This window comes from Stegostoma tigrinum, chromosome 32 (assembly GCF_030684315.1).
Source record: "Stegostoma tigrinum isolate sSteTig4 chromosome 32, sSteTig4.hap1, whole genome shotgun sequence".
NCBI classification, from domain to species: Eukaryota; Metazoa; Chordata; class Chondrichthyes; order Orectolobiformes; family Stegostomatidae; genus Stegostoma; species Stegostoma tigrinum.
In genome coordinates, this window is record NC_081385.1 from 12,120,386 (window position 1) to 12,142,110 (window position 21,725).

At 39.2% G+C, this 21,725-nt stretch overlaps 1 protein-coding gene across 1 annotated transcript in view; it reads left to right on the forward strand.

The window, feature by feature from the left end:
• Nucleotides 1–5,189: 5,189 nt before the first annotated feature.
• Nucleotides 5,190–21,725, forward strand: part of LOC125466915 (serine/threonine-protein phosphatase 2A 65 kDa regulatory subunit A alpha isoform) — a 48,200-nt gene continuing 31,664 nt past the window's right edge. The window contains exons 1-5 of the mRNA XM_048562081.2: nucleotides 5,190–5,330; nucleotides 15,264–15,354; nucleotides 15,468–15,568; nucleotides 17,856–18,088; nucleotides 19,175–19,322. Coding sequence (XP_048418038.1) covers nucleotides 5,244–5,330; nucleotides 15,264–15,354; nucleotides 15,468–15,568; nucleotides 17,856–18,088; nucleotides 19,175–19,322 — 660 coding nt within the window. The 5' untranslated portion in view covers nucleotides 5,190–5,243. The remainder of the gene's footprint in view (nucleotides 5,331–15,263; nucleotides 15,355–15,467; nucleotides 15,569–17,855; nucleotides 18,089–19,174; nucleotides 19,323–21,725) is intronic.

A 21,725-nucleotide genomic window follows, 5' to 3' on the forward strand; every position in this document is an offset into this window, starting at 1 on the left:
CCTCAGGAAGCAGAGACAGGGCCTCAATTTAATCTGATCTGAAAGATGATAAAATCACACTCACTCAATGGTGTGCTAAAGTAACGGCCTGCATTACCTGCTTACATTCTTTGACTCAAGCAAGACTCTTGCCAGCTGAAATAAATAGATACGTTTAGGGGAAAAAAAATCATTTGTCTGTTTCTTTTATTTTTAACCACCTAAGCTTCATTGAGATCGCCAGGAATCAGATAACACACTGGCTGCTGAAATATGACAGGCTCTCATAGACTGAGGATCCAGAGCTCCCAAGGAGGTAATATGAAGCTTTGAAGTCAAGTATTTGCTCTAATCCCGGCTCTTTTTCCATCAGCTGACTGAGATCAAGTTTGAATACTCCGCTTCTCTGGATTTGCGCAGACACAAAGAATAATTGCAGTTTATTTCTCAGGTATCTTTTCCAGTCGTAGAGGATCTGACATATTAACATTTTTGAGTGAGCAAGCATTTACATTTTTGCTGCTCTGAAACTGTGTCCTATTTCTGCATATCTTAGTGACCTGCAGTTGAGTGCTGATTGTGCCTGTGAAGCTTCTTTTGCTCCATGGCATTGACACTACTGTTTGTTGTTTGATCTACTCTTCATCTTGGCTTGTCACCTGTGTTGTAGAGTGTTTGTACCTTATAAAATAGATAGATTCTGTCATCTCCTGTGGTAAGGTTGACTATCTCCTCTCAGAATTTTTCTGTGAATCTTCCAGGTTCCTGCTTCCAGCATGTCCAACTCTTCCGTGCCAACCAGCTTACTCCAAAGTCAAATCTTCTCTTGGCAGCAATAAATCTGACAAAGACTCATGAATAGTATCAATAACAATTTTGTTTATGAATCCTACAGTCACATTCCCACTAATCTATATAGATTATTATTGTAAGTACCTACAGATTCTCCTGAATTCTGAACTCTTTGTTTACCCTTGGTGTTTTAAGGATTTTGTTTGCTTTCAGATTAAAGTACTGATTAAAAACTTTAAGAACTTGTTGAAACATATAATTGTCTCCTTTTATGCTTTGATGATTTTAAACATTATCAACTATTGAATACAATAGATCTTATTGACTACAAAGGTATATTTACTTATTCAGCTCCACATTTAATATTCAATTTTGGAGCAATTCTGTACCTTAATAACCATTTCCTCCATGATTTTCTGTTAGATTCATCCCTGACATTAAAATTTTTATTTAGTATTAATTTTCCTGCCATTGCTTCTTAATGTGCCAATTTATTCTGAATGAAATAATGCAGTTTTAGATTTGTAGGATCCCAATGATTTTTGTAATCTGCGTTCAATCTTGTCAGATGTATGCATATTAACATATGTACATGTAAATGCCTGAATTTCTTTCAAGTCACCGCCCGAAGATAAATAAAGGTTTTATCAGTGTAAAGAAGAGGTGACATTTTAGGCCAGACAATGCTTGTTAGGTATGAGGGCTTGTTTAGAATCTGTCTCTGTTTTGGTTTGGAGTCATACTGGTTTAATTTCTAAAGCAGGAATTTATAAAATGCCACATAGACTGACAGTCTATAAATTGTGTGCTTTTTGGACAAAATAGAATGTATTTGCTAATACAAATTCACCCCATAGATTTATCAGTGTAAAGAAGAGGTGACATTTTAGGTCAGACAATGCATGTTATGTGTGAGAATATTTAGAATCTGTTTGTGTTTTGGTTTGGAGTCAGACTGATTTTGTTTCTAAAGTAGGAATTGAGAAAATGCCATATTGATTGTCTATAACACACACACACACACACACACACACACACACACACACACACACACACACTCTCTCCCGCCTTCCTCAAAATTGCAGACACACATACACACGTACACACATATGTAAATCTGTGGGTGAATTTGTATTTGCAGACACATTCTATTTTGTACAAAAAGCACACAATTTATAGACACTCAATGTAGAATTTTATAAATCCCTACTTTAGAAATAAAACCAGTCTGACTCCAAACTAATACACAGATTCTAAACAAGGCCTCATACCTAACATGCATTGTCTGAAATAAAATGTCACCTCTTCTTTACCTGATAAAACCTTTAGTTCTCTCAGGGTAGTGACTTGAAAGAAATTCAAGGATTAACACAGAAATATTAATCAATTAAAACCTTCTAATTGATTAAAGATTTAACAGCATCTTAGATTTGTTTAATACATCCTCATCAGTGGTAAGAATCTTTGATGTTTTACTTATAAATTCTATGTCTGACACTACCTCCCTCACTAACACCTGAAGAAGGAACACAGAACATAGAACAGAACACTACAGCACAATACAGGGCCTTTGGCCCTTGATGTTGCGCCGACAAGTCAGGCTTCAAAAACTTGTGTTTTCAAATAAACCTGTTTGACCAGAACCTGGTGTTGTGTGATTTCTGACCTTGACATCATAACTAAAACTAGCAGGCAATGGCCACACAATTGTCTACATTGGAATCTTGGGATAGACCCCTATTTTCCCCACCCAAGACTGTATGACACCCTCAAAATTGGCAGAATCAATGATTTCTTTAACATTAACACTTTCAGAACGACTACACTTTACAGCCATGGCCTTAATATTCATTAGTGTGAATACCATCTTGCACACAAACCGATACTAATAGTTCTCTGGAAACTGATAAAATAGGATGCATTCCATCCTTGGGGATTGGTTTAGACTCTCCTCATATCTCTTTTTATATAGTCAATGTAGTAATATTGGAGGATAGGGGTTATATAAATGGAGTTTATCTACAATCTTCTATGTTTTGGCCAAGTGAGTTAAGAAGAATCATTCCCCATTATATGCATTGATAGTTGAAATTTAAGACCGTAAGATCATAAGTAATAAGAACAAGGGTCAGCCATGCAGCCTCCTGAGCCTGCTCTGCCATTCAATAGGATCATAGCTAATCTGACAATCCTCATAATAAAATGTGAGGCTGGATGAACACAGCAGGCCAAGCAGCATCTCAGGATCCTGAGATGCTGCTTGTCCTGCTGTGTTCATCCAGCCTCACATTTTATTATCTTGGAATCTCCAGCATCTGCAGTTCCCATTATCTCTGACAATCCTCATGTTCATTTACCTGCATTTTGCCCGACACACTTGATGCCCCTACTGATCAAGAATCTATCTGTATCGGCTTTATATATACACAAAGAACCCTGGCCCCTCAGCTGTCTGTGGCAAGCAGTTCCAACGACTGACAACAAGAGTAGAAATTCTTCCTCATCTCAATCCTAATTTGGCACCCCTTTATTCTGAGGCTATGTCGTCTAGTTCTAGACTGTCCCATTGCGGAAAACATCCTTTCCGGAAATGCCACAGTGACTTATAAAAAGCAATGTAGCTATTCTTGGCTTTAGTTGGATCATCTGAAATTCTGGATTAGATTACTGCATCCTAAACTGCTGTAGCTATTCATTATTGTTGTTTGAAGTTTGCTGCAAATTGTGAGTGTGTTGTAAATTTAACAGTGAGTTTTAAATTGAAACAAAAGCTGTGTGAATCGGGTGAGATGTAAAAATGTCAAACCTATAACAGTCTCAAACCCCCACATGTCTGGGTTTAACAGAGACTGAAACAGAAACAGACAGCCAATGTGTTCTCAGGAGGTGTATGGCCCTTTATATGTTACAATCAGGCTGAAAAATCATATTTAAACTTCACTTACTTAATTTCATGTCAAAGCCCACAACTTTTCCCAATGAGAAGGACAGGTGAATGGGAGCACACCCACCTGCAAAACCCCCTCCTGCCCACATGTCTTCCTGACATCATTGTTCCTTCACTGCTACTGTGTTGAAATCCTGGATTACATTCCGAACAATGCTGTGCATAGCAGGCAACACCCCACCCCGTCCAAAACCTTCACCTCCTCTGATTGACTTCACCTAGGCTGATCATCATCCCTTTCTCAAGGGCAAACAGGGAAGGGCAACAAATGCTCGTTGACCCAGCAATGCCACATCCCATAAAAATATTGTCTCATGCATGCCTGGGGACAATTGGCAGATTGTGGAGGGAAGGTGGGAATTATTTAAGGGAAGAGGTGTTCACAGTGTACTTCTCAGCCAGGAGGAGCTGTGTGCTACCCTCAGCCCAAACTACCTGCTTTCCTGGAATTGGACCTACTCCCACTATACAAATATTGTCTCTCAACTGGGAAATCAGCAGCTTCCTTTTTGCTCGCCGTTGTAGCTTGGGAAAGGTTAAAAAAAAGCAAGCCATCTTGGGTGGTTAAAGATAATGACCAAATTACTATTCCATTACTTGAAGTAATTAAAATAGTCCAGAACACCACTCAGATATTGTAAGCATTGACAATGCTGGAGTATGAGACAACAGTGTGGAGCTGGAGGCCAGGCAGCGTCAGAGAAACAGGAAAGCTGATGTTTCGGGTTTGGGCCTATCATTACCATAGGACATCTATTGCCGGAAATATTCTCCATTTTCATGGGTGACAGCAAATTGACAAGATTGTTTGTTTAACATGGCAGGGATGAGATTTGATAGAGGTCTTCAAAATTACCAGTGGGCTGTATAGAGTGGAGATGGAGAAGCTGTTCCAGTTTGCAAAAGGAAAAAGAACGAGGGCGTAGATTTAAAGTGATATGCAAATGAAGCAAGAGTGAAGTAAGAAAAGATTTTCCATTGGTGAGCAGTTAGGGCATGACGGTAGAGGTTGGTTAGTTCAGTTGGTTGAATGGCTAGTTTGCAATGTAGAGTGAGGTGAACTGCATGGGTTCAATTGCTGCACTGTCTGAAGTTACCTGTAAAGAATATCATTCTCACATTCTGTTGGTTGAGGTGTGGTGACTTAGGTTAAATCATGTCTAGTCATTGCTCTTGGAAAGTGTAGGACAGTGGTGACTACTTTTTCAGGATATAGAATATACTGCCTAGAAATGTGGTGGAGGCGTGTTCAGTTATGGCATTCAAAAGAGCATTGGAAGATTGAATATAAGTAATGTCCAGGGATATGGGGATTTGGCAGGAAATTGACACGTGTTAATGGAACCGGTGCAGGCTACATGAGCCGTCGCTGTTCCTTGCCTGTATCAAATATGGCGTCGCACACATTTAAGCACACAATAACGCATGTGCACACGCTGCCGCCAGGACTAGTCGACGCGTCGATTTCCGCTCCTGCTGTTGATCGACTGGGTGGACCCCGTACACCGGCAGGAAGCAGGCTAAGATGGCGGCGGCAGAGGTGGCTGATGGTGATGATTCCCTGTACCCGATCGCGGTTTTAATAGATGAACTGCGGAATGAAGACGTGCAGGTAGGCGGGCAAGGAGATGGGGAGCGTGGATGGAGTTGATGGGAATGTTTTTCTGTGTCCCCGGGTTTGGCTGCAGGTTGAGGTTGGGGGTGGCCTTGTAATTGGGCCAGTGCTGTTAGCATCTCCTTGTGGGCCCTGAAACGTGATTAAGCAACATTTGCAAAAGCGTTAATTGTCAAACTGCGAAGTGCTGCAATTAATAAACATATGCTAAATGCTTAGAGCAAATTTAGAAGATTATGAGCAGAAGATAGTGAAGTAGTATTAAATAGATGGCAGCCAAGGCCTGCGCTGCTAAAATGGCTGTCTCCTTTATACGAAATTGAACAATTTAAGGAAAAATGCTTAATTAGCAGGCATTAAATTTCGTTTCTTGGTAGGGGCTACTCTCAGTTGAGATGCAAATTATGCTTTTGATCTGAGTAAACATTTTTGTTTTATTTTCTACTATTTAATATTTTTCTTCTATAGATACTCGTGTTTTCTCCTGAAGCAAGTGTGAATTTACTTGCAGCTTATTCTGTAGGTGAGGAAGTTGGCCTTGGCCCATTCTTAGTTGCCTTAAAGGGCTGCCACCTTAAACCACTGGTAGTGGCTTAACCAACCCTCATTCCTTGGAGGGACGTTAGTGTTAGTGAGATACTAGAGGTATGTATGATTTGCATGGAGGAAAAAACAGGTTTGCCAAACTGTGTGTGTAAATAGACAGGATTTTTGTGACCATTCAGCATCATAATGGTTAGCTAATACAGAGGGCTTTTTGGTGGCATTTTAGTTTTGAATTGAATTCCAATTATTGTGTTGCTATGATGGAATTTGAGCTTCAAATCTCTGGAATATTGTTGGAGGATTCTGGATTGTCAGTCCAGAAGTATAAGAAAAATATGTTTGTTGTTTTAGAGCTAAATGTGTGTAACCACCCTGAATTTTGACATAGCTACTTTAGAATTACCAGGTCATTCATATCACTATTTCTGTGCTGATTCTTTAGCTCTGCAATGTATTTTCTTTTCAAATATTTCTCCAATTTGCCTTTAAAACTTTTATTGAATCTGCTTCCACTGCCCCTTTTATGCTGACTATTCTAGCTTATTGCAAAAAAGCAGTTGAAATTTCTTCTATGGTTATTTTGTGAGTTAACTTCAATCTCTTCGTTTCTCCTCCTGCCACTGGAAATACTTTGTCCTTATTTACGCTTCAAATCCTCCTATGGTTTCAGACACTTTTTCAACTCTGTTTGATTAACTCAAATTTCTAATCTGGCTTTTAGAGAGTCAGAGTTGTACAGCACGGAAACAGACCATTTGGTCCAGCTCATCCATGCTGACCAGATATCCTAAAATGATCTAGTCCCACTTGGCCCATATCCCTCTAAATCCTTCCTATTCATGTACCCATCCAGATGACTTCTAAATGTTGTGATTGTATCCACCTCTTGCAGCTCTTTCTGCACACGCACAACATCTGTGTGGAAAAAGTTGTCCCATAGGTCCGTTTTACCTTAAAGCTGTGCTCTCTAGTTTTGGACTCCCCTACTCTAGGGAAGAGACCTTGGTTATTCACTCGATTCGTGTCTGTCACGATTTCATAAACCTCTATACGGCTCCCCTTAGCTTGAAATGCTCCAGGGGGAAAAAAAGTCCCAGCCTATTCAGCTTCTCCTTATAGCTCAAATCCTCCAACCCCAGCAACATACTTGTAAATCTGTTCTTCACCCTTTCAAGTTTGACAACATCATCTTTCCTGTTAGCAGGGAGATGAGAATTGAATGCTGTATCAATGGTCTATTCAATGTTCTGTACAGCCATAACATGACATCCCAATTCCTATACTTAATGTATCGACCAATTAAGGTGAGGGTACCAAATGCTGCCTTCAGTAGCCTGTCACCCTGTGGATCCACCTTCAAAGAATTACGAGTCTGCACCCCAAGGTGTCTCTGTTTGGCAACACTCCCCAGAATCCTACCATCTGGTATATAAGTCGGCCTTGGTTTGCCTCACCAAACTGCAAACCTCACATTTACCTAAATTAATCCACACTGCTATTCCTTGGCCCATCTGATCAATTTCCTGTTGTACTCTTCTTCAGTGTCTACTGCACCACCGATTCTGATGTCATATGCAAACTTACTAATCGTTCCTCCTATATTTACACCCAATAATTTACATAAATGACAAAGCAGTGGACCGCGCTGATACTATCTGTTTGTTTGGGCCATGAATGGTGATGGGCTATTAAACAATGAAATCACTTGTAGTGTGACATAGTGGTAATAACAGTTGACTAATAATCCAGTGCATAAGTGAATGGCTGGAGTCAAGGATTTGAATCCTGCTGTGACAGGTAGTGAAATTTGAATTCAACAAAATGAAATTTAATCTGAAATTAAAAGCTAGCCTGATCGTGATCATATAAACCATTATTGCCTGTTGCAAAAAACTCATCTGGTTCACTAATGTCAATTAGGGAAGAAAATTTGCTATCCTTACCTGGTCTGGCCTGCATTTGACTCCAGACTCTCACTAGTGTGGTTCACTCAACTGCCCTCTGAAATAGCCCAATAAGCCACTCTGGTAAAAAAAATAACTCATGATAGTCAATAATGCTGGCCTAGCCAGTGATCCTCATATTCATGAATGAATCAAAACAAAAAGCTAAACACAACCCTGTCCTCACCTGAAACTAGTGAGACGTTTGTGGCAGGGAATACTAGAGAATGATCGAGCAAGAATCTTGTCTGATGTTTTCTTTCTCTGCATGCGCAGCTCCCAGAATTCTCCTCCAATTATTTAGCAAATTCCGATAAGTCTGCACAGGTGAAGTCTGTGCAGCAGTTTGTTTTCTAAGCCGTAATTAATTCAGTATAACCTCCCAAAGGGCTTCATGGAACTGTTATAGGAAATAGATTGACTTTGGGCATTGAACAGTACAACACAGGAATAGGCCCTCTGGCCCACCATGTTTGTGTTGACCACGATGGCATTTGAAACTAATCCCATCTGCCTCCATGTGGCCCATATCACTGAATCAAAGGAGATGTTAAGTACTTGAATGTTTGGCTGAAGAGGTGTGTTTGATTATCTCGGAGGAAAATAGAGAGATTGCATGGCAGAGGCTTAGGGAAGCGACCAGACAGGAATGATGCAGGGAGGATTTTCCGGATGGTGCGTATGCTCAGACCTCGGGATCACAGTCTGAGGGTTTGGTTAGGACTGAGATGAGACATTTCTTCACCCCAAAGTGGTGAGCCTGTGGAATTCATTACCACAGGAAGTAGTTGAAGTACGTTGAATGAATTTGAGAGGCAGCTAATATAGCACTTGGGGCGAATGGGATCAAACATGGAGAGGAAGCAGGTTTAAGCTATTGAGTTGGATGATCGGCCATGATCATGATGAATGGCCGAGCAGGCTCAAAGGGCCGAATAGCTGCCTCCTGCTCCTATCTTTTTCTATAACCTTTTAAAAAAAAAAAAAAAATTTTTGGTTGAATTAAAATTTGTCCTCTGCCATGGAATTTAAACCTGGGCCCAAGGAACATTAACTGGGTCCCTGGATTAATAGTGCAGCAATAATCCCACTAAGCTGTTGTCTTCCCCATTTGCTGATGATCCAAAACTAGGTGGGAGATCATATAGTAATCAGGATGAAGGAATCAAAAAAGGAATATAGATAAGTTGAATGAGAGGGCAAAAACTGCTCTTGAGAGCTACATAAAAAGTTAGCTTGCTAATGCAGCATGTAATTAAGGCAGTTGGAATTTTGACCTGAGGGATTGGAAAATAGGGAAGTCTTGTTACCAATGTTGGTTATGTTGCACCTGGAGTTCTATGTACAGTTTTGGTACTTGTATTATTTTTACTCATTTAAAGGATGTGGACATGCATTCTTGCAGTCCACGTACCATTGACCCACAATTCCCTGAAGTAGGGAATTGCAGGATCTTAGCCCAATGACAGTGAAGGAATGGCAATATGTAATGGCTGGGCGGGGGTCCTTGCAGGTGCTAGTGTTCCATGTGTCTGCTGCCCTTGTCTTTTCAGATGGAATTGCCGTGAGTCTGGAGAGTGCTGTCTAAGGATCTTTGAATTTCATTTTGTAGATAGTATACACTGGTGCTACTGAGCACCAGTGGTGACAGAAGTGGGTGCTTGTGGACATGGTGCAGATTAAGCAGTCTGCTTTGTCTGAGATGGTGTCAAACTTTTCAGTACTGTTGAAGCTGCACCCATCTAGGCAAGTGGGGAGTATTCCACCATACTCCTGACTTGTGCTTTGCAGATGGTGGACAGGCTTTGGGGAGTCAGGTCAGTGACTGACTGGAGTACTCTTAGCCTTTGGCTTGCTTTTGTAGCCACTGTGTTTATGTGGTGAGTGTGGTTGAGTTTCTAGTCAGTGGTAACCCACACAGTGTTGAAAGTGGGGTATTCAGTGATGATCACATCAGAGAATGTCAATGAGTGGTGATTTAGATTTTCTCTTGTTGTACATGGTCATTGCCTGGCTAACTACTGAGCCACCATGCAGCCCTGGGATTATTCCTGGGATTAAACTGATGGTTTAGCAAGAAGACTTTAAAAGGTTAGGCCTTTAGTCATTTGAGTTTAGAAGAAGGAGTGATTTTTGTGGAAGCATACAAGATATTGGGCAGGGATGGGAGTGACAGGGTAGATATTAGTAGTTTGGTACAATTCCTCACTTTCAAAGATGGCCTTTGTAACTGGAGAACATCTGTCAATCAACATTGTGAGGAAAAAAAAATTGCAGTTGACAACTGCAAATATAATTAATTCTGTCTTTAAAAGGCTACAGCTGAAACTGAGGAACAAAAACAAAGTTGCTGGAAATGTCTTATAAACTGATGTTTTCCCAGCCGCAATCAGTTCTGAGGAAGGGTCACCGGACCCGAAACGTTAACCCTTTTTTACTCCTCGGATGCTGCAGACCGGCTGAGCTTTTGCAGTAACTTTGTTTTTGTTCCTGATTTACCGCATCTGCAGTACTTTTGGTTCTTATCACAGCTGAAATTTATATGGTGTGCATATGTATAACTTCTCTGGTATAATATCTCTGAACTGGAAAATATCTGATATTCGAATATTACAATCTGACCTTTGCCATGTTGTTTAAAACAGCATCTGATTTTTGTCTGGCATAATCCATGTTTTAAAAAAGTAATTGACCTTTAAACTTGTTAGCTTCCAGGCTGTGTGTAAGTTCCAAATTTGTTCTCTGCTGAAATTAAAAATAACTACACTGCATTTAATTGGCACCTGATTCAGTTGTTAACCATTGCAAGTTTATTGCTTCAGATTTTTAGATAGTATTTTTCATTGTAAGAAGAGGTTTGATAGAGGCTATTTCAAAAATTGTTACCATGTTGCTTAGTTCACTTTAATGGGTGAATGCTTGCATCTTGCAAATTTTTATGAAAGAATCTCTGCCTGTAAGAACATGGAAAGTAAAAATTTCTAGGTTGAAAGTGTCCTAGGTCACCATCATGCAAAATAGCAATAGATCTAGAGTAAACCCAAATCCAACACAAGAAAACCTCAATGAAGAAGCTTTAGGAACTATAGGTGCAAAATCACCTGTTCCTTACCATTTTGCACTTAACCATGTCGTATTAACTCGGACTATATCCAAAATGACACAAAAGAATACGTAGCATCCTTTGATGTGATGAAATCCACATGAATTGTTCTTTCACTGGCTTGCTGCTCCGTAACTTAACAACTTGGTTACTGCAGTATTGTTTCTGGTTTTGTTTGAATGTAGACTTTGTCCTTTAGTTCTACAGTTCTGGGCAGTAAGGTATTTTGTGATGCTGTGTTATTTAATACTTTTCAGAATCCTAAAAATAATGATCATCCACCAAATCATCATTCTAGTAGTATAAATATGTTATTTGAAATTGTGCTTCATGATCCAATCCCTCTGCCCTTCAATTATTCCAGTCACTTCTCCAGTTGTCAGAGAGAGAACTGGATCTTCATGATTTACAGTGGCTACTGTTAAAATTCAACTGTGTACTTACTTTCTTTCATGACATTAAGTCTTTTCTTGAGTATGATTCAGCATTGTACCTTGCCCAAGTGATTACTCACAACATGAACATTTGTATTGAATAAAAATATGCTTTTATTTATGGGATTGTCACAATTGAACTAGGTTTTATTCCCTATAAAAAATGAAAGAACTGCAGATGCTGTAAGTCTGGAAAAAAAACAAAGTTGCTGGAAAAGCTTAGCAGGTCTGGCAGCATCTGTGGAGGAGAAAAAGAGTTAACGTCTCAGGTATGGTGGCCGTTCTGAGGAAGGGTCACCAGACCCAAAACATTAACTCTGTCTTTATTCTTCACAGATATTGCCAGACTTGCTGAGATTTCCCGGCAACTTTGTTTTTGTTCTAGGTTTTATTCTCACTGGGCTTCTTTATACTTGCTTCAGTACTTCTTTGATTATCATCAGGAGTGGGAACCAGGGCTGCTTCCTTCCTCCCCACCCACTTCACAGACTTGGGGTACTTTCAGGTTCTTGGAACGACCAGTGTCATTGAGTTGAGATCAGTTCACTCCTTTAAAGAGCAAAGGGTCAAAAAAACCTAAGAGGAAACTTTGTTCAGTGTGGCTGAGGTTCTTACTGTGTAAATTCACTTGTGCCTTTGTATGCTAGCATCAACGATCTTGTCAAGAATTTCCAACCCACAGAGCATTTTGTCCAGCTTGCCAGTCAGTAAAATGGCAGGCACATGTTTCAGTATTCCAAAACAGAAACATTCACCCACATTCCAACTTACTTGTCAACATTCTTGTGGTATCTTTCTTTTATTGACTAATATTTTTATGTTGTGCAGTTGCAAGGAATAAGCATATATTTTATTCCTCCTTTTCACTGCTTCTCTGGGCTACTTATGCACCTTACTTGAGAATTCTCAAATTTTGATTGAAAAGCATTCTTGTCGTCTTATTCTTCTGAAATAGGCACCTGACACCATATGACCAGCCCTCCATTCCCCTGGTTTATCTAGTACAGCCGCCCATGGTCACCAGCAGCACTAGCTTTAGTAATCAAATGACTACAAATCTCAATATTATTCAAGCCAGACAACCACAAAGTGCTTAATAGAAAGATGCAACTTGTCTGACTTTAAATTTCATTGAGGCAGGGCAGAAGATCAGATTAGATTGCAAAACTTGAACTGTAAGTGACAAGAAACTTTCCTGTTGACACTGGCAGTCAGATGGAGACTAAGTAACAAAGCAACCATTTAATTTACTTTGAGTGCCCAGTCTTGTTGAGAGAGTACCTTAAGCTGTGAAAAAACTGGAAGAAAATCATATTCTCTTTCTAGGCTGTCATTCAAGATTGAGGATGATTTTCTTCTATACTGGGAGTTAAGAATTCTCATGTGACTAAGTCTAATGTTAGATCACAAATCTTACTGCAGTTGGTGTTTGAAGAGATATGTGGGTGGAATTTGCTCACTGCTGCTTGTGCTTTGCCTGCACTAAGGCCTGTCTGAGATTGTCAAGGTAGTTGATACCTTTACGTGTGATTCCTCTCTAGTTTGTTGGTCTAGGGTGAGATTTATGAGCCAGTGGGGATATTGCACTTTTTGTCAAGGATACTTGGAAGGTGTCCGTGAAGCACTGTTTTCTTTGCCCTCCGTTAAGTGTTTGTAACAAAACTCTAAGCAGAGAGCTTGTTTTGGAATTCCAGTCATGCATGGGATGTTTGGTGTGCTGAATGCAGCTGATTGATTGTAACTAGTACTTTGGTGTTCGGGATGTTGACTTGAGAGGGAACACTGTCATTGGAGGTCCAGTTCTCCCATGGATTGTAGAGGTGTCAGTGATATTTTTCTTAGGTATTTGAGATGTCTCTTGTACTTGTCCACATTTTAAATGTGCACCTCATAAGGACCAGTAACACTACTGCTTTGCAGATTGAGCTTGATGCCTGGCTTGAAACTTGGTCATCCTGTAAATCTTCTCAGCAGGCCACCGTCTGCACAGGCACCATGGAGTCTCTAAATTTCCTCATCTACAACTGCTCTTTTGTGGTAGGATTGCTGTATCATTAATTGTTTTATTCTCAGCAGTTGATGTAACTTGCTGAGTCGCTGCAGTATTTTCTGTTTTTGGGTGTCACGAAGAACCTGGATTTGACATACTTGGCCAGTTTTTAAACTGCAGTAGAGGTCATTGACATGAAGAGCAACGTACACTGTGTTCATGGTCCAGTGTTCCTGCTGAATCTATTCTGAAACATAAATACACACACCTGCATCTTATTGGAAAGTTGCTTCTGATGAAACTGGCTGCAATATAAATGGCTATTAAAGCTGGCAAATAGCCTTACTTTGCAGATTTCCAATCTCCTTTGTACTGACTGTTGAACTTGTGCCAAGCAGTGGTCATACTTCAGTCATTTTGACAGTATTCAGGCTACTTTAACTATGACTATACTGGAAGAATATTGATTCAACTCACTGCTAGTGACTGAAGATTTTTGTTATAATAGCCTCTTGTTAAAGTAGGAAGATTTAGCTGATTTCACCTTTGAAATGTTAACTGCCCTCCAGGAAATGGGCATTTTTTAAACAAAATTTGTGCTATTGTGCATCTCCCTTAAACAATATCATAGAATAGGGCCAATGAGAGCACACATTCAAGAGCTGATCAGTCGCTTGTTGTAGTTTGTATCCAATGCCTCTAAGTTTTGAGAGTCATAGACTTGTTTAATAATTCGAACATGTGCAAGAGTTTTTGGAATGTGTTGATAATGGTATATAAAGGAAATCTGAAGGGTGTATTTTGAAATGCTAATTCATTAGGTGTGAATGTTTCAATTCCTGAAGGGTCAAAAGTTCCCTTCTTGCTTGGTACAAATGGTGGTCGCTTTGTTTACTCTGTTTTCTTAAATTGAGGAGATAGTCTGTCTACAGTACTGTATGGTAACAAGACCCTCTTGGGGCCTAAGTTACTCACTGGGAAGCCACTGCACATTAGTTTTATGGGATATTAATATTCAGAGTTAGGACTTCTTCAGCCCCACACCTTTCTGTAGTATCACAAAATTTGTATCCCTTCGATTATGTACTTTATGTCGGGTGTAAATTCAGCTTTTTAACTAATACAAGGAATCTGCAGAGTGTTTAAAAACTATCCTTTCACTTTCTGTTCTGACTTCAGAGTTCATTCTGCTCTTTATGTATACAAAGAGCTAAAAGTTCCCCAAATGTTATTGCCACTTCAAAAACAATAGAATTTTGAAGACGTGAAACAGTACCCCTGATTTTGTGATATTACAGAAAGGTGTGGGGCTGAAAAAGTCCTAACTCTGAATATTAATATCCCATAAAACTAAGGTGCAGTGGCTTCCCCAGTGAGTAACTTAGACCCCAAGAGGGTCTGTCTTGATTGGTTACAACTAGGGCTATCAGCAGAAGAGTTTGAATTGCTTGACTAGAAGAGGTGGGAGTTCTGTCGAGGGTTTTGTTAATGAGCAACCAAAGCTGGAAGTCTGTCTGCAGCAGCATCATGGTGGGAGCTTTGTGGTGCACAGCCTACTGGATTGACCAATGTTTATGCAGCTAATCAGTGCCGGGACAAGGTACCAGAGTCACCATTGTCTGTGAAATTGTATCCCAGTATGGAATAAATGCGTGGCATGCCATGAGAGCCAATTTATTTAAGGCAAAAGCCCAATAATTCATCCTTTGGCAAGTGCTCATTTCCACGGCTCTTTAGTTTGTCCTTTGCACTGATTGCTGGTATCTAACATACATTGCAATTAAACATATTATTTGTGGAAATGTCTTGAGCATATTAATGTAACATTTTTGACATTTAAAAATTACTTTCATGACTGACATTAGAATTTCTGGGCTTAACTGAGATTCACATGTACACTTTTCCTTTTCCCAGCTGCGACTGAACAGTATTAAGAAACTGTCAACAATTGCTTTGGCTTTAGGAGTTGAAAGGACTCGGAGTGAGCTGCTTCCATTCTTGACTGGTATGTGCAAAGCTGGTGTTTGTTGCTGCAATTTTTTCCACAAATAAACAATCCACCTGAAATGCAAGAATGACCTTCGAACTGATTTCTGCCCATTTCATGTCTCACTGTAGATACCATTTATGATGAAGATGAAGTGCTGTTGGCCTTGGCAGAACAACTTGGAAGCTTTACAGTTCTTGTTGGGGGACCAGAATATGTTCATTGTTTGCTGGTAAGAAACGACGTGCATCGATTTAATGCATTTACAACCTCAACATTCCAGAATGGTCAGAATCAGTTTAGTGCTTTTGATGTGTTGTTACTGTAACGCTTCAGACAAAGGCAGAATTATTCTTTTGTATCATGTTTCCACATGAAATAGTGAAGTAAATGGCCAGTCTCATTTAAGTGATGTTGGTTGAGAGTTAAATGTTCGCCAGGGAACAGAAAATTCCTTGCTTTTTCTGATTGTGCCACAAAGTTTTCTTACGGTCACCTGAGGGAACAGATGGAGCCTCCATTTAGCATCCATTAAGGAGGGCAGCACCTGTAACTGACACTACTGAAGTATCTAGATTGGTATTCAGTTTGTTGCATGTGTTTTAAGATGTCGTGTGCTGAGGAGGATCTTAGTGGCATACAAGTAAGCTGCATTTCCTGCATGCAGTTACTTTTGACGTAAGTTATAGCAAAGTCTAAAACTAATATGATCCCTCACATCAATTTCTCAGTATTTTGAAGTGCTTTACATATAAATAAAACACTTTAAAAGAAAAATAATTTGGTAAGTGTTGTAGCATAGAAAACATGGGAACCAACTTGCACACAGCAACATCACACAGGAGCATCATATTGCAACTAGATAATCTGTTGTCGAAAGTAGAGCTGTATGCACAATATTGAGTGTGATGTGATCAGCTTTGTGGAAGCCCTAATCTGAGGTTTTTAAAAAAATGATAGTAATGAATTGAAATGTCTGGAGGGTACTTTATAAGTGTTAATAACAGAATTCCCAGTCCTTCTATAGCATTACTGTCAGTTTACAAAGGCTGTATTCCTCATTTTGAAAGATTGCTCTAATTTGTTTATTCTTCTTTCTTTGTTCTCCTGACACCTGCTATACGCTACCATGTGTGTTAATTGCCCCTATCATGTCTTACAATGGTGATTGTTCTTTATGTGTAGCATAACTGCAGTATTGGAAGTTCTGTTTCATTGAGGAACTATTTAAGGTGAGTCTAATTCTGCCCTTCATTAAAATCCACAATTGGTATTTGATTGGGCTTGCTTTACAGTGGTATGGCTTCCTAATTCTTCCTCACTCCAGTTGCGTGAAGCCTTAAGTGGTGTACTAATAATTACTCAAAAGATAGAAACTTTTTGGAATTGATCAGGTACATGTCTCTGTTATGACTTGAACTATTCGTACAATGCATGAAATACAAAGCACAAAAATCTCTCTCGTTTTTCCATTGCAGAAAAGCTATTTAGTCTGAAATAGTTGTAATGATGAGCAAACAATTAAATTGATTTGCATAAAATGAGGCCCATAAAGGTCTTTTTTGTCACTAGAACGTGATTCAGACACTAATGATTTGACTTTCTAGTTTGAAGTCAAGATTGGCATGTCTCAGCCAATTAAGATAATTATTTGAAATTCTTAAACTATCAAAGCAAACTATTCACTTTTCATTTTAATTAGCAAAGCAGTATTATTCGAAATGTAAGAAATTAATTATTCTCGAATGGGTTGTCTTTTGAGGTGTAAGTTTCTGTTTATAGATTCAGGCATCTGGGTCTTTTCCTGTGTGCCCTGCTATGCTGACTTCAGAAAGTTGTTTCTGTAGCTTCATATGCCAATATCTGCGGTGCTAAAATAGGACACGGTTACCATTTACTGTTTGATAGGTTAAACATATTATTAGCCAAGCTAAAACAAAACTGACGTTGGATTATAGGTTAATTCTAGCCAAGGGCAACTATTGCTTCACTGCTGCAAATTATGAAGGGGGATATTAAACGGTATTTGCTCTAAATAAAAATCACTTTCAATTCCTGACATGATAATCTGTATGCCTAAGTTACAACAAGATTAGAGAACATTCTGTAAAAGTAAGTTCTGAATGAGCAGACCATGATTCTTTGACAGCATGTATTTTTATTACATGAATGGAAATCCTTTTAATGCTGCAGAAAATAGCACATGAACTTGTGAAGAATTTTTTTTGCCTTTTCAGTATCTGTGTCTCTTATTTTCTTTCACTCTTAACTTCCAAAAATTTGCTCCAGAATTCATGTGTCACAGAGATTTAAAACAAAGAACTGCAGATGAAACAAAAACAGAAATTGCTGGCAAAACTCAGGTCTGGCAGCATCTGTGGGGAGAAAGCAGAGTTAACATTTTGAATATGGTGGCTCTTCATCAGAATAATTCCTAATTATACAATGTTTTTGTTTTGGTGGAAGAAAAATAAATGGCTGTGTGTTTCACTAACTTTTTTATTTTTTCCACTCTGCAGCCTCCCTTGGAAAGTCTCGCTACTGTGGAAGAGACTGTGGTACGTGATAAGGCTGTTGATTCACTGCGAGCGATTTCCCATGAACATTCTCCTACAGACCTAGAAGTCCACTTTGTGCCTCTGGTCAAACGTTTGGCTTGTGGTGACTGGTTCACATCAAGAACTTCAGCTTGTGGTCTGTTCAGTGTCTGTTATCCTCGGGTATCCAGCTCTGTAAAAATGGAACTACGCCAGTGAGTATGCCTTTTCCTGAGTACTGTAGAGGTTCTTATTAAAAGTCAGTCAGAAGCTTTGACGTTAATGGTGACAGACCTTTAGTTTATTGAAAAGTTGGAAAGATCTCTTAACTCTGCATTACTGTATCAGAGGATCCAGAAGAGGTGTGTACTTTTTATCATGGGAAGCCTGATATATTTCAGTGAATAGGCTACTTTTTAGAGTTTCAATTTTTGAGTGATATGCTCTGAATTTAGAGTGGGACTTGTGTTTAATGTGTGCATTATGACTTCTGTGGTTTGTTTTGGGGAGAATGAGGTGAAAGATGCTCAATGTCTGCTTTTAAACTGATTCTCTGATCTCATCTACTTAAAGCTGTGGGAATCTGGTTGACTTATAATTTGCAGAGAAAACTACATTGAGAAGTAAATTTTAAAAATCTCAACTTAAAATCTTCGGCTTGATAAGAGTAGGATGCAAAATTTGACTGTCTAAATGACTAGCTTATTTAGCAATGTTTGTTTTCACAGAGCAGGAGGGGACTGTTTGAGCCAGCATATCTCCAGTTTCTTTGAGAGAGTAATCCAAAACCATTTCCCCTACCCCGCTCATTCCTATAAAGTGGACTTAGTAAAACCATATAAATAATGTATTATGTTGAATATTGCCTTCATCCTCCCCCCACCCCTGCCAAATTGGTTGTTTCTCACCACACGTTGTTCAATATCCTTCAGTTTTAGACTTTTAATTGGAATACCCTTTAATGTATTGTTAAAGCACTTTCCATAAGAAGAATGCATTATATGTGAAGCATACAAAGTTTTGCATTTGTCAAGTAAATATTTGTTTATGCAATATATTTTTTCATGTCATATTACAATTTGCCTTTTTGACAAATTCTAAAGTAAAGATTCTGAGGGCATTCAAGTGTTAAAAGTATGAAATTATTTTGTGTTGACGTTTGGCTCTACTCTGACATTTATGCAGCAAATCCATGTTATCAACCTGTACTAACTTTTCTAATATTTAAGCCTAAAATTGGCCTTAGAAATTTAATATAAATGAGCTATCAGTCTAGTTTAACATCAATATTTTATCTGCAGACATTTCCGTAGTCTCTGCTCTGATGATACACCAATGGTACGACGAGCTGCTGCTTCAAAGCTGGGTGAATTTGCAAAAGTTCTTGAGTTGGAATTTTTAAAAAATGACATCATACCTCTCTTCACTTCTTTGGCTTCTGATGAGCAGGTATGTAGTTACAGTGCAGCTTACCTTTTATCCTCAGGTTGTCTCAGGGGCAATAGATGCCAATTATGATGAATTTCTGCTTAAGATAATCTTGTAGTCACTCAACTTTAAGTGTCATATGCCTTATTTCCTCTTTTTTTTAAAACCCCCCCCCCCCCCAGTGTTCCTAAACACTACTCCATCCCAAATACAAATAATACGTTTTCAGTTTTTAATTTTTGAAGAGTAGATTTTTCCATTAGGTGATGCGATTAAACTTGCATCCATCTTGCTGAAACTGCTGTGACCCTGTTGTTCACATTACTTCTGTATCCACTTACTTGAATCAACAAGAGCCCTAATTTATCCCACATGTGATGACGTGGTCTCCATCAAATATTCCTCCTATTTCACATGGATACTATAATGGGGAACAGATGACTTTTTTAGGAAACTGGTTCAGTCAACTCACTGGAGCAACTGCACAATTGACACAAGTATAGTTTATATTTTACTGTGGATGATCAGAGAATGGGTTCAGTGTATAGAGTGTATGTTGAAGAGCAGGATTGGTTTATAATTGATTGATTGACTTGAGTTATTATTGACAAAACATTAAACATGGGAACAGGATTAGGCGATGTAGCCCCTTGAGCCTGGCCCACTGTTCAGTGAAATCATGACTGATCTGTAGCTTAACTCTGTAACAGATTTTGGCCAATCCCTTAATGCTTTGCTCAACAAAAATTTACCTCAGTCAAAATTAACAACTGACTCTGATCTTTGGCCTCTTGCTTACAGAACCCTTACTACTTTTGCTGCACCTTTTGTATCATTTTACTAATATACGTTCACACTGATAACTTAAACTGCCCATCTAAACCCAAGTTAAAATTGCACCATCTTGTTACTTTTGGTGCAGAAGCACTTCACTTCATGTCTTGTTGTCTTCCTGTTGGTGAGAACTAGTGAGAAGTTCCACTCTTCAAAGGCTACACCATGAGCTTTTCTCCCTGTTATGGTGGATCAATCAATTGTACAAAATGTAGTTCAAGTATTACACAGTTCCAAAGGCATGGCCACCCTGTACGCCTAATTTATTTCTGACAAGTGTTCTGGGAATTGTGTGGTAACTTTCTGTAATATCTTCCAAGTATTTTAGAGACCTTTGCCTGAAGAAACAAGGTTTAAGTGATGTCTACCAAGTTCAACTTCCTTTCTATGAAATAATCCACTTGTGTAAAGAACTCTAAATGATGCATAGTGTACTTAACTACCAAATGAATACTTGTACTAATTGGAAGTCAGAGAGTATCTGTATCAATGACTGGTCCCTGTCCTGACAGGTTTTAGAAGGGGAGATCCCTTTCTTTGCCTTGGTTTTCATTTGAGGTAACTGTGGAATCTTTTTATAAACATTAACTTTATTGTTTGTGGGTTCTAGTGGCTGTATAGATCAGAAACATTTGCTAATGTCTAGGAGACCAAATTGTGAGCAGTGAATACAATAGACTAAATCAAAAGAAGTATAAGTAATACACTGCTTCACTTGGACGCTGTGTTTGGTGACTTGGACAGCAAAGGGCCCACTTTCTGCAGTTGCATACAAACGCATCTTGGTGTGTGTAAGCGAGACGAAGTGTTGGAAGTGATGGAGGAATTGATCGTGGTGCTTGGAGGCAGTGGTCCCTGTGAAGCACTGACATGGAGCGGGTGTGATGTTTGGTGATGGTATCCTGCTGGAGGTGGTGGATGAGTCTTTGAATATGGAACCAGGTATGGTGGAAAGTGGTGGTCGAGGGGAACCCAGTTCCTCTGGAAGGGAGGAGATGGTGTGAAGTCATGTGTAGAAAATGTGTCAAACACAGTTGAAAACCCTGTCACCGTATTGTGGGGGGGTGTCCTCAGTGATGTGAAGATACGTCAGAGGCAGCCTGATGGAAGGTGGCATTATATAATAGATGTAGCAGAGAAACTGGGAGAATAGAGTGAAGCCCTGCAGGAAGCAGGATGTGAGGAAGTGTAATTGAGGTTCCTGTGGATCATTGCTTTGTTGTGGCCATTGGACAATAAATTCCCAGAAACGGAAGCAACGGATGAAGAGTCAGTTGGACTAAGTGAATGTACGAGAAGAGTGGAAATTCAGAACAAAATTGAATTTTTCCAATTCTGTATGAGAGCACGAAATGGCACCGATGTTATCACAAATGGGACCTACCCCAGTACCCTACAGAGAGATAGAGGTATAACTGGGACCCATGCAGATATCCATGGTTGCAACTTTGTCTTGGTGAAAGTGAAACAGGTAAAGCCTATGGTTTCCTGTTTTTTGCCTTCCTTGATTAGAGGATATATTTGGTATTTTCCAGTCTTTCCTGAATTTAGTAAATTTTAGAAAGTTAACACAATGCACCTATCTTATTA